Raw genomic sequence first — 17,114 nt, forward strand, 5'->3', positions numbered from 1 at the left:
TATATTTAGACCCCCCCCCCCCCAACACCTTGAGGTGGGCCCACATCAGGGGCAGTAGGGCCCACATGAGGGGCAGTAGGGCCCACATGAGGGGCAGTAGGGCCCACATGAGGGGCAGTAGGGCCCACATGAGGGGCAGTAGAGGTGGGACCAAACACTGTACGAGGCCTCACTGTGGGACCAGACCCACCATTCATAACCAGGAAAGGATGGATTACCCTCACTTCAGCCACTCACATTTATGGAAAACCTCCTCCCGGCCCACTCCTGGGATGACGGGGGGGGGGGGGGTTGAAGGGTGAGCCGTGGGGGGTGGGAGACGGGTGAGCCGTGGGGGGTGGGAGACGGGTGAGCCGTTGGGGGTGGGAGACGGGTGAGCCGTGGGGGGTGGGAGACGGGTGAGCCGTGGGGGGTGGGAGACGGGTGAGCCGTGGGGGGGGGGGGTGTTGAAGGGCGAGCCGTGGGGGGGGGGGGTTGAAGGGCGAGCCGTGGGGGGGGGGGTTGAAGGGCAAGCCGTGGGGGGTGGGAGACGGGTGAGCCGTGGGGGGGGGGTTTGAAGGGTGAGCCGTGGGGGGGGGGTTGAAGGGTGAGCCGTGGGGGGGGGGGTTGAAGGGTGAGCCGTGGGGGGGGGTTGAAGGGTGAGCCGTGGGGGGGGGGGGGTTGAAGGGTGAGCCGTGGGGGGGGGGTTTGAAGGGTGAGCCGTGGGGGGGGGGGTTTGAAGGGTGAGCCGTGGGGGGGGGGGTTTGAAGGGTGAGCCGTGGGGGGGGGGGTTTGAAGGGTGAGCCGTGGGGGGGGGGGTTGGGGTTTGAAGGGTGAGCCGTGGAAGGGGGGGGTTTGAAGGGTGAGCCGTGGGGGGGGGGGTTAAAGGGTGAGCCGTGGGGGGGGGGTAAAGGGTGAGCCGTGGGGGGGGGTTTGAAGGGTGAGCCGTGGGGGGGGGGGGTTGAAGGGTGAGCCGTGGGGGGGGTTTGAAGGGTGAGCCGTGGGGGGGGGGTTTGAAGGGTGAGCCGTGGGGGGGGGGGTTTGAAGGGTGAGCCGTGGGGGGGGGGGGTTTGAAGGGTGAGCCGTGGGGGGGGGGGTTTGAAGGGTGAGCCGTGGGGGGGGGGTTGAAGGGTGAGCCGTGGGGGGGGGTTGAAGGGTGAGCCGTGGGGGGGGGGGGGGTTGAAGGGTGAGGCGTGGGGGGTGGGAGACGGGTGAGCCGTGGGGGGGGGGGTGTTGAAGGGCGAGCCGTGGGGGGGGGGGGGTTGAAGGGTGAGCCGTGGGGGGGGGTTGAAGGGCAAGCCGTGGGGGGGGAGACGGGTGAGCCGTGGGGGGGGTTGAAGGGCGAGCCGTGGGGGGGGGGTTGAAGGGCGAGCCGTGGGGGGGGGTTGAAGGGTGAGCCGTGGGGGGGGGTTGAAGGGTGAGCCGTGGGGGGGGGGGTTGAAGGGTGAGCCGTGGGGGGGGGGGGGTTGAAGGGTGAGCCGTGGGGGGGGGGTTGAAGGGTGAGCCGTGGGGGGGGGGGTTGAAGGGTGAGCCGTGGGGGGGGGGGGGTTGAAGGGTGAGCCGTGGGGGGGGGTTGAAGGGTGAGCCGTGGGGGGGGGGTTGAAGGGTGAGCCGTGGGGGGGGGGGGTTTGAAGGGCGAGCCGTGGGGGGGGGGTTTGAAGGGTGAGCCGTGGGGGGGGGGTTTGAAGGGTGAGCCGTGGAAGGGGGGGGTTTGAAGGGTGAGCCGTGGGGGGGGTTGAAGGGTGAGCCGTGGGGTGGGGGGTTGAAGGGTGAGCCGTTGGGGGGGGTTTGAAGGGTGAGCCGTTGGGGGGGGGGTTTGAAGGGTGAGCCGTGAGGGGGGGGTTGAAGGACGAGTCGTGGGGGGGGGTTGAAGGGTGAGTCGTGGGGGGGGGTTGAAGGGTGAGCCGTGGGGGGGGGGGTTGAAGGGTGAGCCGTGGGGGGGGGTTGAAGGGTGAGCCGTGGGGGGGGGGTTGAAGGGTGAGCCGTGGGGGGGGGGGTTGAAGGGTGAGCCGTGGGGGGGGTTGAAGGGTGAGCCGTGGGGGGGGTTGAAGGGCGAGCCGTGGGGGGGGGGTTGAAGGGTGAGCCGTGGGGGGGGGTTGAAGGGTGAGCCGTGGGGGGGGTGGGGTTGAAGGGTGAGCCGTGGGTGGGGTGGGGTTGAAGGTGAGCCGTGGGGGGGGGAGGTTGAAGGTGAGCCGTGGGGGGGGGAGGTTGAAGGGCGAGCCGTGGGGGGGGGGGTGAAGGGTGAGCCGTGGGGGGGGGTTGAAGGGTGAGCCGTGGGGGGGGGTTGAAGGGTGAGCCGTGGGGGGGGGGTTGAAGGGCGAGCCGTGGGGGGGGGGGTTGAAGGGTGAGCCGTGGGGGGCGGGGTTGAAGGGTCAGCCGTGGGGGGCGGGGTTGAAGGGTCAGCCGTGGGGGGCGGGGTTGAAGGGTCAGCCGTGGGGGGTGGGAGAAGGGTGAGCCGTGGGGGGGGGGGGGGTGAAGGGTGAGCCGTGGGGGGGGGGGGTGAAGGGTGAGCCTTGGGGGGGGGGTTGAAGGGTGAGCCGTGGGGGGGGGGGTTGAAGGGTGAGCCGTGGGGGGGGGGGGTTGAAGGGTGAGCCGTGGGGGGGGTGGGAGAAGGGTGAGCCGTGGGGGGGGTGGGAGAAGGGTGAGCCGTGGGGGGGGGGGGTGGGAGAAGGGTGAGCCGTGGGGGGGGGGGTGGGAGAAGGGTGAGCCGTGGGGGGGGGGTGGGAGAAGGGTGAGCCGGGGGGGGTGAAGGGTGAGCCGGGGGGGGGGTGAAGGGTGAGCCTTGGGGGGGGGGGTTGAAGGGTGAGCCGTGAGGGGGGGGTTGAAGGGTGAGCCGTGGGGGGGTGGGAGAAGGGTGAGCCGGGGGGGGGGGGCGTGAAGGGTGAGCCTTGGGGGGGGGGGCGGTTGAAGGCAGACATTGAAAAACTTCAATGTCTTCAGCCGAGGTAATTTTCATACTGATTTTTGTATCATCTACAAAGGATGATACGAAGCTGTGACTTGTATTTTCGTCTATATCTGATATGAGAATAAGGAACAGCAGCGGTGCAAGGACTGTACCCTGAGGTACAGAGCTTTTAACTGCGCCTGGATTCTATTTTATATGGTTGACTGTTACTCGTCGTGTCCTGTTCGACAAAAAACTGAGTATCCAGCGTCCTACTTTACCGGTTATTCCCATTGACCTCATTTTGTGTGCTATCACGCCATGGTCACATTTATCGAACGCCTTTACGAAGTCCGTGTATATCACATCTGCATTATGTTTTTCTTCTAATGCCTCAGTGACTTTGTCGTAGTGCTCAAGTAGCTGTGAGAGGCATTATCTTCCCGCTCTAAACCCATGTTGGCCTGGGTTGTGAAGGTCATTGGTCTCCATGAAACTGGTGACCTGACTCCTGATCACTCTCTCAAATACTTTTATGATGTGCGATGTTAGTGCAACTGGTCTATAATTCTTTGCCAATGCTTTGCTCCCTCCCTTGTGTTGAGGGGCAATGTCTGCTACTTTAAGTGCATCTGGTATCTCCCCCGTGTCCAAGCTCTTCCTCCACACTATACTGAGTGCCTGTGCTAATGGCACTTTGCATTTCTTTATAAATATTGAATTCCATGAGTCTGGCCCTGGGGATGAGTGCATGGGCACATTGTCAATTTCTCTTTCAAAATCTGTCAAGCTCGTGTTGATATCAGTTATATTTACAGGGGTTTGGATATCACGCATAAAGAAGTTGTCCGGATCTTCCACTTTCATGCTGTGTATCAGAGTGCTAAACATGTCCTTATACTGCTTTTTTAGGATTTCACTAATTTCTTTGTCATCCTCCGTGTATGAACCTTCACTAGTACGAATAGGTCCAATACTGGCAGTGGTTTTTGCTTTCGCATATGTGAAGAGATATTTTTTATTTTTATTTTTTCCTGAGTTGCTTTAGGTTCTAACTGCCTTTCTTCAGTCTTATACGAGTGTTTCAATTTCCGCTCGATTTCTTCAATCTCCCTATTTAAATTATTCCTTCTTTGACGGGAAAGTCGTGTCTGCTTAAACATTTTTCGTTTCTGTCTTTTTTTTTGTTTGAGATATATACAAGAGTCGTTACATTCTTGTACAGCCACTAGTACGCGTAGCGTTTCGGGCAGGTCCCTGGAATACGATCCCCGCCGCGAAGAATCGTTGTTACAACCAAGTACACATTTTACTGTTGCGTTAAACAGAGGCTACAGTCAAGGATTTGCGCCCAGTATATCCTCCCCGGCCAGGATACGAACCCATGACAAAGCGCTCGCGGAACGCCAGGCGAGTGTCTTGTTGTGTCGTCTGCGTTCTCTTTCTACGTTGGACCTTTTTCCGGTTCTCCTCAACGGAACATGTTTCAGACAGACTTGATACGCTTCCGAAGTCAGTTTTTCAATTCCTTCTGTAGGACTTGTATTACTTAGAACAGTTCCCCATGGAATGTTTGTAAGTTCCCTGTTTATTATCTCCCAGTCTATCCTTTTATTATTGAAAATGAATTTAGTGAATGACCCGTCTGGCTTGATCAAGGCTTTGGGTCTGTTCTGAGTATTGATGGTCGTTTGCTCTTCAATGAGCTTGTGCTCTGAGTATGTGGTATCTGATATCATAATGTCCCTGATTATGTCTTCATTGTTTGTAAAGACCAGGGGCCAGATTCACGAAAGCACTTACGCAAGCACTTACGAACGTGTACATCTTTCCTCAATCTTTGACGGCTTTGATTACATTTATTAAACAGTTTACAAGCATGAAAACTTCCCAATCAACTGTTGTTATTGTTATAAACAGCCTCCTGGTGCTTCGGAGCTCATTAACTGTTTAATGATTGGCAACAAAGCCGCCAAAGATTGAGAAAAGATGTACAGGTTCGTAAGTGCTTGCGTGAAGCTGGCCCCAGATATCGGGTATATCTTACGTCTGCGTTCTACAGCCGCGTTCTTCACCCTTCTTACACTTGCCGACCCGCGAAAATATGAGAAGTATTTCGCGGACCGACTGACGGCCAAGACCAATATAAACAATGTAGATTGGTTGAAATAAAATAGTATGTAGATAGTATTTTATTAAATTTAATGTTATATAATTAAAATGTTTATTTAGTGCGCCATCTGCTGCTTTGTTAGACAATGTGATATAGGCCACAGGTGCCTCAGCGTTATATCTTTGTTATCTTGAGATGATTTCGGGGCTTTAGTGTCCCCGCGGCCCGGTCCTCGACCAGGCCTCCACCCCCAGGAAGCAGCCCGTGACAGCTGACTAACACCCAGGTACCTATTTTACTGATAGGTAACAGGGGCATAGGGTGAAAAACTCTGCATATCGTTTCTCGCCTGCGCTCGGGATCGAACCCGGGACCACAGGATCACAAGTCCAGTGTGCTGTCCGCTCGGCCGACCGGCTACCAGTTATATCTGGCAGATGAAGCGCTCCATTAACATCATTCGTTGTCTGGGTTTGGGCTTATTACTGACGGCTGAAAAAGTCGCGTCACATACATATGAAATCTTAAGAAATTACTAACAATTTGATGACTTTATAACTCGGAGACGAATATTATTTCTCGAGTGATGTCCAAACTGAGAATGATTGATTGCCTTTTATGTCTGGACGCCAGAGTGACGTCAGAACACATCTCCGTTTTCTTTTCTACGAGGATCAAGTGCGCACGATTGTCTTCCAAGACGGGATTATTACTCCAGAGATTACCTCTACGACGATCCTCATTTACAGGTTAATAATAAAGTTTCCAGCTAACGCCCTTAAATGTTGACTTATTCTGTTGAATATGACTTTCTAGTTAACATCAACAGCAATTAAAAACTCTGCCAAGAGTGGAAACATTTCTCTATCTTCCTCTTGCACGCCACTCCCAATTAGCCCACGTCTTCTGGAACACATCCATCATACATCTGTGTGTACAAATATTTGTACAAGATCCCTGAAGAGAAATATTACCTTCGTTAAGAAGGGTAAATATGGCCGCCATGTACACACGCTTGGCCGTCCATTCCTCTTTCAACAAAGGCTCTATTGGGTCAGATTTTCCCTCTCGCACAAACTGCTCTACTTCTTCCCTCAGTTGTGCAACAACTCCAGCTCTTCATAACCACCTCACTCCTGCCTGCAGGTGATTTGCTTGTAAAGAGGTAATTGATTGCCATCTCTGACTGCCTTTGAGCAGTCAGAGGTCAGTAATATTAAGGGAACATCAACACAATCTCGTAGATTTCAGAAGTGAAATTCACACAGTTATTCCATCTATCATTCTATTATGCAGGAAGAACCGCACGTCTATGGGTCATCCAATAAGGTTAGCAGACTTGTAGATGTTACCTCTGCTAGGCTAAGGCCGACGGAAGCCGGTCGGCCGAGCGGACAGCACGCTGGACTTGTGGATCCTGTGGTCCTGGGTTCGATCCCAGGCGCCGGCGAGAAACAATGGGCAGAGTTTCTTTCACCCTATGCCCCTGTTACCTAGCAGTAAAATAGGTACCTGGTTGTTAGTCAGCTGTCACGGGCTGCTTCCTGGGGGTGGAGGCCTGGTCGAGGACCGGGCCGCAGGGACACTAAAGCCCCGAAATCCTCTCAAGATAACCTCAAGATCGTCCGACACATTTCTGGCAGAAAATTTTGAAAATGTATAAAGAAACGACCTTTGTTCCAATGAACAAATCCACAAGGGCCGTGATGAGGGTTCGAACTTACGTCCCGGATAATCCCAGACGCGCCTTAGTCCACGACATTGACAACCATGTGGTGGCGCAGTCGACTAAGGAGCGTATGGGATCATCCCGGACGTAAGTTCGAACCCTCATCACCGCCCTTGTGGATTTGTTCATTTGATGTACCAAGCTATTGTGATTTGTGTGTGTGTACCTTACCTTACCTTAAGGTTACCTTCAGGTGCTTCCGGGGCTTAGCGTCCCCGCAGGCCCTGTCGTCGACCAGGCCTCCTGGTTGCTGGACCGATCAACCAGGCTGTTGGACCAGGTGTAACCTGTGTATTGTACACCCAGCGGTACTGTATGTACATGTATGTATGAGGGTGTGTACATGTGTATAAAACATTGATAATTTTGTAACTAGCGTCAAACATTGTTATTTGCTTAGCTAAACGAACTAGAGGGTTCAGTTCCTGAACCCATTATGTGCCTCTGTAATCCTTTACACCACCGCCCACGGGATGGGTATGGGGTGCATAATAAAGAGAGAAATTGAATTGTAGCGAGGGGTCGAGTGGGTAGTTCATGTACGTTTATCGTGACAATTGTAGCGAGGGGTCGAGTGGGTAGTTCATGTACGTTTATCGTGACAATTGTAGCGAGGGGTCGAGTGGGTAGTTCATGTACGTTTATCGTGACAATTGTAGCGAGGGGTCGAGTGGGTAGTTCATGTACGTTTATCGTGACAATTGTAGCGAGGGGTCGAGTGGGTAGTTCATGTACGTTTATCGTGACAATTGTAGCGAGGGGTCGAGTGGGTAGTTCATGTACGTTTATCGTGACAATTGTAGCGAGGGGTCGAGTGGGTAGTTCATGTACGTTTATCGTGACAATTGTAGCGAGGGGTCGAGTGGGTAGTTCATGTGCGTTTATCGTGACAATTGTAGCGAGGGGTCGAGTGGGTAGTTCATGTACGTTTATCGTGACAATTGTAGCGAGGGGTCGAGTGGGTAGTTCATGTACGTTTATCGTGACAATTGTAGCGAGGGGTCGAGTGGGTAGTTCATGTACGTTTATCGTGACAATTGTAGCGAGGGGTCGAGTGGGTAGTTCATGTACGTTTATCGTGACAATTGTAGCGAGGGGGTCGAGTGGGTAGTTCATGTACGTTTATCGTGACAATTGTAGCGAGGGGTCGAGTGGGTAGTTCATGTACGTTTATCGTGACAATTGTAGCGAGGGGTCGAGTGGGTAGTTCATGTACGTTTATCGTGACAATTGTAGCGAGGGGTCGAGTGGGTAGTTCATGTACGTTTATCGTGACAATTGTAGCGAGGGGTCGAGTGGGTAGTTCATGTACGTTTATCGAGACAATTGTAGCGAGGGGTCGAGTGGGTAGTTCATGTACGTTTATCGTGACAATTGTAGCGAGGGGTCGAGTGGGTAGTTCATGTACGTTTATCGTGACAATTGTAGCGAGGGGTCGAGTGGGTAGTTCATGTACGTTTATCGTGACAATTGTAGCGAGGGGTCGAGTGGGTAGTTCATGTACGTTTATCGTGACAATTGTAGCGAAGGGTCGAGTGGGTAGTTCATGTACGTTTATCGAGACAATTGTAGCGAGGGGTCGAGTGGGTAGTTCATGTACGTTTATCGTGACAATTGTAGCGAGGGGTCGAGTGGGTAGTTCATGTACGTTTATCGTGACAATTGTAGCGAGGGGTCGAGTGGGTAGTTCATGTACGTTTATCGTGACAATTGTAGCGAGGGGTCGAGTGGGTAGTTCATGTACGTTTATCGTGACAATTGTAGCGAGGGGTCGAGTGGGTAGTTCATGTACGTTTATCGTGACAATATAATACATGTGGGCGGGGATAGAGGAGCTACGGCAATGTCTGGCCTTCTTGAGCAAATTTCTAAAACTCTTGAAAACATACATTAGTGGGCTGGTCCGTGTGGGTACTCACTCGCAGTTGTAGAGGATGGACTCGCCGATCTTGACGGTGAAGCAGGTGGCGCCGTTGAGGCAGTACCAGGCAGCGTAGGCAGGGGGGCAGGCGTACGTCTGGAATGTTATGTTGGGCCGCATGGTCGGTGATGGCGGCCGCGGCTTGGGCGTCGACCGCGACGAGCACCCCTCTGAAACACGCAACACAACACTGGTTAGTACTTGCCCAGGTCCCTGGTCCCTGGCCCCGGCCCCAGTCACGGCACGCTCCCCCCCCCGGGCCCCCGGCCCCAGTCACGGCACACTCCCCCGGGCCCCCGGCACCAGTCACGGCACGCTCCCCCCCCGGGCACCAGTCACGGCACGCTCCCCCCCCGGGTCCCGGCACCAGTCACGGCACGCTCCCCCCGGGTCCCCGGGTACCAGTCACGGCACGCTCCCTCCCGGGTCCCGGGCACCAGTCACGGCACGCTCCCCCCCGGGTACCAGTCACGGCACGCTCCCCGGGCCCCCGGCACCAGTCACGGCACGCTCCCCGGGCCCCCGGCACCAGTCACGGCACGCTCCCCCCCCCGGGCACCAGTCACGGCACGCTCCCCCCCCGGGCACCAGTCACGGCACGCTCCCCGGGCCCCCGGCACCAGTCACGGCACGCTCCCCGGGCCCCCGGCACCAGTCACGGCACGCTCCCCGGGCCCCCGGCACCAGTCACGGCACGCTCCCCGGGCCCCCGGCACCAGTCACGGCACGCTCCCCGGGCCCCCGGCACCAGTCACGGCACGCTCCCCGGGCACCAGTCACGGCACGCTCCCCGGGCCCCCGGCACCAGTCACGGCACGCTCCCCCCCGGGTACCAGTCACGGCACGCTCCCCCCCGGGCCCCCGGCACCAGTCACGGCACGCTCCCCCCCGGGTACCAGTCACGGCACGCTCCCCCCCGGGCCCCCGGCACCAGTCACGGCACGCTCCCCCCCCCCGGGCACCAGTCACGGCACGCTCTCCCCCCGGGCACCAGTCACGGCACGCTCCCCCCCCCCGGGCACCAGTCACGGCACGCTCCCCCCCCCCCCGGGCACCAGTCACGGCACGCTCCCCCCCCCCCCCCGGGCACCAGTCACGGCACGCTCCCCGGGCCCCCGGCACCAGTCACGGCACGCTCCCCCCCGGGCACCAGTCACGGCACGCTCCCCGGGCCCCCGGCACCAGTCACGGCACGCTCCCCCCCCCGGGCACCAGTCACGGCACGCTCCCCCCCCCGGGCCCCCGGCACCAGTCACGGCACGCTCCCCCCCCCCGGGCCCCCGGCACCAGTCACGGCACGCTCCCCCCCCGGGTCCCCGGCACCAGTCACGGCACGCTCCCCCCCGGGTCCCCGGCACCAGTCACGGCACGCTCCCCCCCGGGTCCCCGGGCACCAGTCACGGCACGCTCCCCCCCGGGTCCCCGGGCACCAGTCACGGCACGCTCCCCCCCGGGTCCCCGGGCACCAGTCACGGCACGCTCCCCCCCGGGTCCCCGGGCACCAGTCACGGCACGCTCCCCCCCGGGTCCCCGGGCACCAGTCACGGCACGCTCCCCCCCGGGTCCCCGGGCACCAGTCACGGCACGCTCCCCCCCGGGTCCCCGGGCACCAGTCACGGCACGCTCCCCCCCGGGTCCCCGGCACCAGTCACGGCACGCTCCCCCCCCCCCGGGTACCAGTCACGGCACGCTCCCCCCCGGGTACCAGTCACGGCACGCTCCCCCCCGGGTACCAGTCACGGCACGCTCCCCCCGGGTCCCCGGCACCAGTCACGGCACGCTCCCCCCCGGGTCCCTGGGTACCAGTCACGGCACGCTCCCCCCCGGGTCCCCGGCACCAGTCACGGCACGCTCCCCCCCGGGTCCCCGGGCACCAGTCACGGCACGCTCCCCCCCGGGTCCCCGGGCACCAGTCACGGCACGCTCCCCCCCGGGTCCCCGGCACCAGTCACGGCACGCTCCCCCCCGGGTCCCCGGCACCAGTCACGGCACGCTCCCCCCCGGGTCCCCGGGCACCAGTCACGGCACGCTCCCCCCCCCCGGGCCCCCAGCACCAGTCACGGCACGCTCCCCCCCGGGCCACTCCTTTATTGTGCACCCCATACTGGTCCTGTGCAAGCTAGTGCACGAAAGGGTTACATGGAGCACGAAAGGGTTACATGGAGCACGAAAGGGTTACATGGAGCACAAAAGGTCTCAATCAGACGTCAGTGGATTTCTTGTATTATTATGTCATGCAAGGTGTACTCGCAATTATAAAGACCCACTAACACACTTAGTCTTATCCTTAGTCTATATTGTCTTTACAATATACACCAGAAGCCAGGTCTTAATACTTACGATACTTAAAATACTGGATATTATATCATCGAACAATTATTATTATTAGTGATTCACACTAATACTATTACACCGCTTGTTCCTTAATCTCGTACATCAATTATCTATTTAAAACGGAATATGAATACAATGGAAGGATTTCTTATATTTTATTGTTTGCAGTTTTGTTACTTGTCCGATGTGTGAGAGGCCGTTGAGGCAGCACCAGTCGGCGGAGGCAGGGACATGTGGTCACACCAGTGTACACCAGTGGATCTGGACGTACGTACGCGTGTGCGTGCGTACGTGTGCGTGCGTGCGTGTTGTAACACTGTAAGGTGTTTGGTTTAGTTTAATACATACATAGAGTACATGAGTCACAGACAAGGATCTGAGAGGCGCCAGTTTGTCGGCCTGAAACTCACACCTCTAAGCGTTAATGACCCCCAAGTGTCCTGAGGTCAGATCATGCGAATTTCACCTTGCTTCTGATAATCTCTTAGTTGGAGCCTGGTAGCCTTCAAAATTGCCGACGTTTAAGGAGTGGCTTGGTAGAGTGCCTCAGGCTATCTACTTGTGGGCGGAGTTAGTTACTAGGTTCCCCAATAAATACTCGGAGAACTACCGATTCGAGAGCATGAAGCATTAACAGACAGAACGGCAGTCAGCAGAGCAGAGGAGACGGCCCTAGCAGGGAGGCTGTCGGCCGGCAGGGCGGGAGTCTGTCAACTACAGACCCCCCCCCCTCTATCCAGCTATAGGCAGAGACACTTGGTGAGTTGAGCAGTAAGGTGACTTGGTCGTGTTTACATATGTTGTGTGATGATCAGGGGCAGTCAAGTTGTAGGGTTCTCGAATTCTTGGATGATGACTCACTTTGCATATTAAACTGGAACATTTTAATTGAATTGCTAAATTATGATACTTCATGTGAAATATAATTATGAATTTATTATTTAAATTGTGTTTAACTTTGTTCCCTAGAGCTTTGAGTTGAGGTGAGAAAGCCTCTGTGGTTACTGGTTTCATGATATTAATGAGTACATGTTTGGAGTTGATACATGATAAAGATGGGACCATACTAATAATGATCTCTTGATAACATCTTTGGTGAATATTGTGATACAGACAAGTTCCATTCCTTGTCTTGTATGTAATGATCATGAATGGATGGTGGCAGCATTTCGTCTTCTACTATCTACTCGTCTACTATCTACTCTTCTACTTCTACCTATCTACACCTCTCCCTCCACCCCTCTCTAAACTCTCACTTTCCACTAATGACCCTCCTCGCTCCTCCCACTCCTCTACCTCTCACCCCAAACCCTCACTAATTACTTCACTATTCATTTCTTTCCTTTCGTTTTCTCTTATACGTTTGTGGCAATGATTCTGTATTCTAGAGTTCTCTCTGGGGTTTCGGGTAACTGATCAAGTTACGGCACCTTGTAGTCTTAGCACCTAGGTAGTCAAATACCTAGGTTACAAGGTGTTGAACGAGAGAGGCTGCCTTAGGAACTCTGGGAGTGCTCTAGAATAGTTAGCTAACTGGGGACGGGATAACGGACTAGAGAGCTGTTTCCCCCGGCCTCGTTAGTTAACTGGGGGGTGGAATAATGGACAAGATAGAGCTATTTCCCCCACCCCCCGTTACAGTGTGCTTGTGCGCTTGCGTGTGTGCGTGTGTGTGTGTGTGTGTGTGTGTGTGCGTGTGTGTGTGTGGTGTGTGTGTGTGCGTGTGTGTGTGTGTGTGTGTGTGTGTGTGTGTGTGTGTGTGTGTGTGTGTGTGTGTGTGTGTGTGCGCGCGCGCGCGCGTGTGCGTGTGCGTGTGCGTGTGCGTGTGCGTGTGCGTGTGTGTGTGTGTGTGTGTGTGTGTGTGTGTGTGTGTGTGTGTGTGTGTGTGTGCGCGCGCGCGCGCACTCTTCTATGCAGGCGATGCGTCACAACGTGGCTGAAGTAATTTGACCAGACCATACATTTCTCGTCCCTTCACCTTCTAGTGTGTGTGGACTGGTCAAATGTACTCTTCTACTTCAACATCACAGTTCTGTTCTAACGACACTGAAGAGTTCTATTTGATAGCCCACATTATCACCTTCCTCCAGTTAAATCTAAGAAGTTTGATTGACCCCTTATGAAGTATGCGTATATATCTGGTCTTGTATATCTTTTGTATAATCTCTCCGAAGCAAGACGTAATAGAGACGTTACAACTTTATTCTAAGGTATTTAATGTGGAAAGGAACTTTGAAATGATTAAGGTGCATATTAAGTTTTCATTATTGGAGTGTGTTACCAGGAGAGCCAACAGTTGAACTTGCAAGGTGCAGGTCTTGCAGCCCAGCTCCATTCTCCTGTTCTGTTCGCTTGGGCTGCCATCAGGCTGATGAGCAACAATAGCACATCACATAACAGAATCATTCCTCGGGGTATAACCTGGTTGATGGGGTTCTGGGAGTCCTTCTACTCCCCAGTAGTAGAGGAGTAGTACTCCTCTACTACTTGCGTCAGCCAGAAAAATGATAGGATGGATTACGAGAACTTTCAAATCCAGGGATCCCATCACAATGGTTGTACTCTTCAAGTCACTTGTCTTGTCCCGTCTTGAGTACTGCTCAGTACTCACTTTCCCCTTCAGAGTAGGAGAGATTGCTGAAATAGAGGGAATACAGAGAACATATACGGCACGCATAGACGCGATAAAGCACCTAAATTATTGGGATCGTCTCAAAGCTCTCCAAATGTACTCACTAGAAAGGAGACGAGAGAGATATCAAATAATATACACCTGGAAGATACTAGAGGGCCAAGGACCAAATCTGCACAGTAAAATAACAACATACTGGAGTGAACGATATGGAAGAAAATGCAGAATAGAACCAGTGAAGAGCAGAGGTGCCATAGGCACAATCAGAGAACACTGTATAAACATCAGAGGTCCGCGGTTGTTCAACGTCCTCCCAGCAAGCATAAGAAATATTGCCGGAACAACCGTGGACATCTTCAAGAGGAAACTAGATTTATTCCTCCAAGGAGTGCCGGACCAACCGGGCTGTGGTGGGTATGTGGGCCTGCGGGCCGCTCCAAGCAACAGCCTGGTGGACCAACCTCTCACAAGTCAAGCCAGGCCTCGGGCCGGGCTTGGGGAGTAGAACAACTCCCAGAACCCTATCAACCAGGTAGCAACCAGGTATCAACCAGATGACACGAAGCTGTGACTTGTATTTTTGTCTATATCTCATATGAGAATAAGGAACAGCAGTGGTGCAAGGACTGTACCTTGAGGTACTGAGCTTTTAACTGGACTTGGACTATTTTATATGACTGACTGTTACTTGTCGTGTTCTGTTCGACAGAAAACTGAGTATCCAGCGTCCTACTTTACCGGTTATTCCCTTTGACCTCATTTTGTGTGCTATCACTCCATGGTCATATTAAATCGAATACTTTTGCGAAATCTGTGTGTAACACATCAACATTCTGTTTTTCTTCTAATGCCTCAGTGACTTTGTCGTATTGATCAAGTAGCTGTGAGAGGCACGATCTTCCCGCTCGAAATCCATGTTGGCCTCGGTTGTGGAGGTCATTGGTCTCCATGAAACTAGTGACCTGACTCCTGATCACACACTCAAATAATTTTATTATGTGGGACGTTAGTGCAACTGGTCTATAATTCTTTGCCAATGCTTTGCTCCCTCCCTTGTGTAGAGGGGCAATGTCTGCTGCTTTAAGCGCATCTGGTATCTCCCCCGTGTCCAAACTCTTCCTCCACACTATACTGAGTGCCTGTGCTACCGGCACTTTGCATTTCTTTATAAATATTGAATTCCATGAGTATGGACCCGGGGCTGAGTGCATGGGCCTGTTGTCAATTTCCCTTTCAAAATCTGCCATGCACGTGTCGATATCAGTTATATTTACAGGGGTTTGGTTATCACAGGAAGAAGTTGTCTGAATCTTCCACTTTCATGCTGTGTATCAGAGTGCTAAACATGTCCTCATACTGCTTTTTCAGGATTTCACTAATTTCTTTGTCATCCTCCGTGTATGAACCTTCACTAGTACGAATAGGTACAATACTGGCAGTGGTTTTGCTTTTGATTTAGCGTATGTGAAGAAATATTTTGGGGCTTTCTTTATTTCTTGAATTGCTTTCTGTTCTAGTTGCCTTTCTTCAATCTGATATGAATTATTTAGTCTCTGTTAGAATTTCTTCAATCTCCCTGTTTAAATTATTCCTTTTTTGTATGTAAAGCTGTGTCTGCTTAACCATTCCGTTAACTGTTCTTCTTTTGTAGTGTCGTCTGCGTTCTCTTTCTTCGTTGGACCTCTTTCTGGCTTTCCTCAACGGAACATGTTTCAGATTTCATAGGCTTCAGAAGTCAGTTTTTGTATGCCTTGTGTAGGATTTTTATTAGAACATTTTCCCATTGAATGTTTTCAGGTTCTCAGGTTATTTTCTCCCAGTCTATCCTTTTATTGTTAAAATGTAATTTATTTAATAGCCGTTCTCGCTTGTTGTTTCTCTTGGGCCTACTACCGTTATTAATGTTAGTTTACACTTCAATGAGCTTGTGGTCCGAGTACGTAGTGTCTGAGACAGTAATGTCTCTGATTAGCTCATCATTGTTCGTGAATATCAGGTCCAGCGTGTTCTCGTTCCTAGTTGGTTCTGTAATCTGCTGACTGAGCGAGAATTTGTCACAGAACCTCAGTAGTTCTCTGACCTGTGGTTGGTTATTTTCAGGTTGACTTCCTGCTATAATGTTATTGTTTACTATTCTCCATTGTAAACTGGGTAGATTGGTCTCCAAGGAAGATAATATCTGGTACTGGGGTTGCTGGGTTATCAAGGATATTCTCTATTTTGTGGATCTGCTCAGTGAATTTCTCCACTGTTGCATCTGGCGGTTTGTATATTAGAATAATAATTATATTGATATTTTCTACCTTTGCGGGGATTTCTATACCAGGATAATTACTAACTTCTTACTTTGCACTTAAGATTCCCAGCGTCGCCTGCGTCTACACAACTACTCTACCAAACTACCAAAGAACATTTTGTTCACATTCCCGACTGAGAATCTGCACATCTTGGTCGGCCGGTCAAACCTTTCTCCATCCGGATCCACCTTGGAGCCGGTCGGCCGAGAGGACAGCATGCTGTACTTGTGATCGTGTGGTCCTGGGTTCGATCCCAGGCGCCGGCGAGAAACAATGGGCAGAGTTTCTTTCACCCTATGCCCCTGTTACCTAGCAGTAAAATATGTACCTGGGTGTTAGTCAGCTGTCACGGGTTGCTTCCTGGGGGTGGAGGCCTGGTCGAGGACCGGGCCGCGGGGACACTAAAGCCCCGAAATCATCTCAAGATAACCTCAAGATCTTCCTGTTTGTCATAACAGGCGAGTATCTGTACGAGGCACTTCCAAGTATGAAATATTTCCTTAATACCAATTATTAGTACTATGGTTATTACTACTGTGGGGGAGCGGCAGGAGGGGTACTGTGGGGGAGCGGCAGGAGGGGTACTGTGGGGGAGCGGCAGGAGGGGTACTGTGGGGGAGCGGCAGGAGGGGTACTGTGGGGGAGCGGCAGGAGGGGTACTGTGGGGGAGCGGCAGGAGGGGTACTGTGGGGGAGCGGCAGGAGGGGTACTGTGGGGGAGCGGCAGGAGGGGTACTGTGGGGGAGCGGCAGGAGGGGTACTGTGGGGGAGCGGCAGGAGGGGTACTGTGGGGGAGCGGCAGGAGGGGTACTGTGGGGGAGCGGCAGGAGGGGTACTGTGGGGGAGCGGCAGGAGGGGTACTGTGGGGGAGCGGCAGGAGGGGTACTGTGGGGGAGCGGCAGGAGGGGTACTGTGGGGGAGCGGCAGGAGGGGTACTGTGGGGGAGCGGCAGGAGGGGTACTGTGGGGGAGCGGCAGGAGGGGTACTGTGGGGGAGCGGCAGGAGGGGTACTGTGGGGGAGCGGCAGGAGGGGTACTGTGGGGGAGCGGCAGGAGGGGTACTGTGGGGGAGCGGCAGGAGGGGTACTGTGGGGGAGCGGCAGGAGGGGTACTGTGGGGGAGCGGCAGGAGGGGTACTGTGGGGGAGCGGCAGGAGGGGTACTGTGGGGGAGCGGCAGGAGGGGTACTGTGGGGGAGCGGCAGGAGGGGTACTGTGGGGGAGCG

General features: G+C 54.4%; 1 protein-coding gene across 2 annotated transcripts in view; it reads right to left on the minus strand.

Moving 5' to 3' along the window:
- The window catches only part of LOC123761405 (uncharacterized), a 237,511-nt gene that overhangs the window by 47,163 nt on the left and 173,234 nt on the right, over positions 1–17,114 (minus strand). For both annotated transcript variants that reach the window (XM_045747423.2, XM_045747424.2), the window contains exon 3: positions 8,628–8,799. In XM_045747423.2, coding sequence (XP_045603379.2) covers positions 8,628–8,799 — 172 coding nt within the window. The remainder of the gene's footprint in view (positions 1–8,627; positions 8,800–17,114) is intronic.

This window comes from Procambarus clarkii, chromosome 7 (assembly GCF_040958095.1).
Source record: "Procambarus clarkii isolate CNS0578487 chromosome 7, FALCON_Pclarkii_2.0, whole genome shotgun sequence".
Taxonomy (NCBI): Eukaryota; Metazoa; Arthropoda; class Malacostraca; order Decapoda; family Cambaridae; genus Procambarus; species Procambarus clarkii.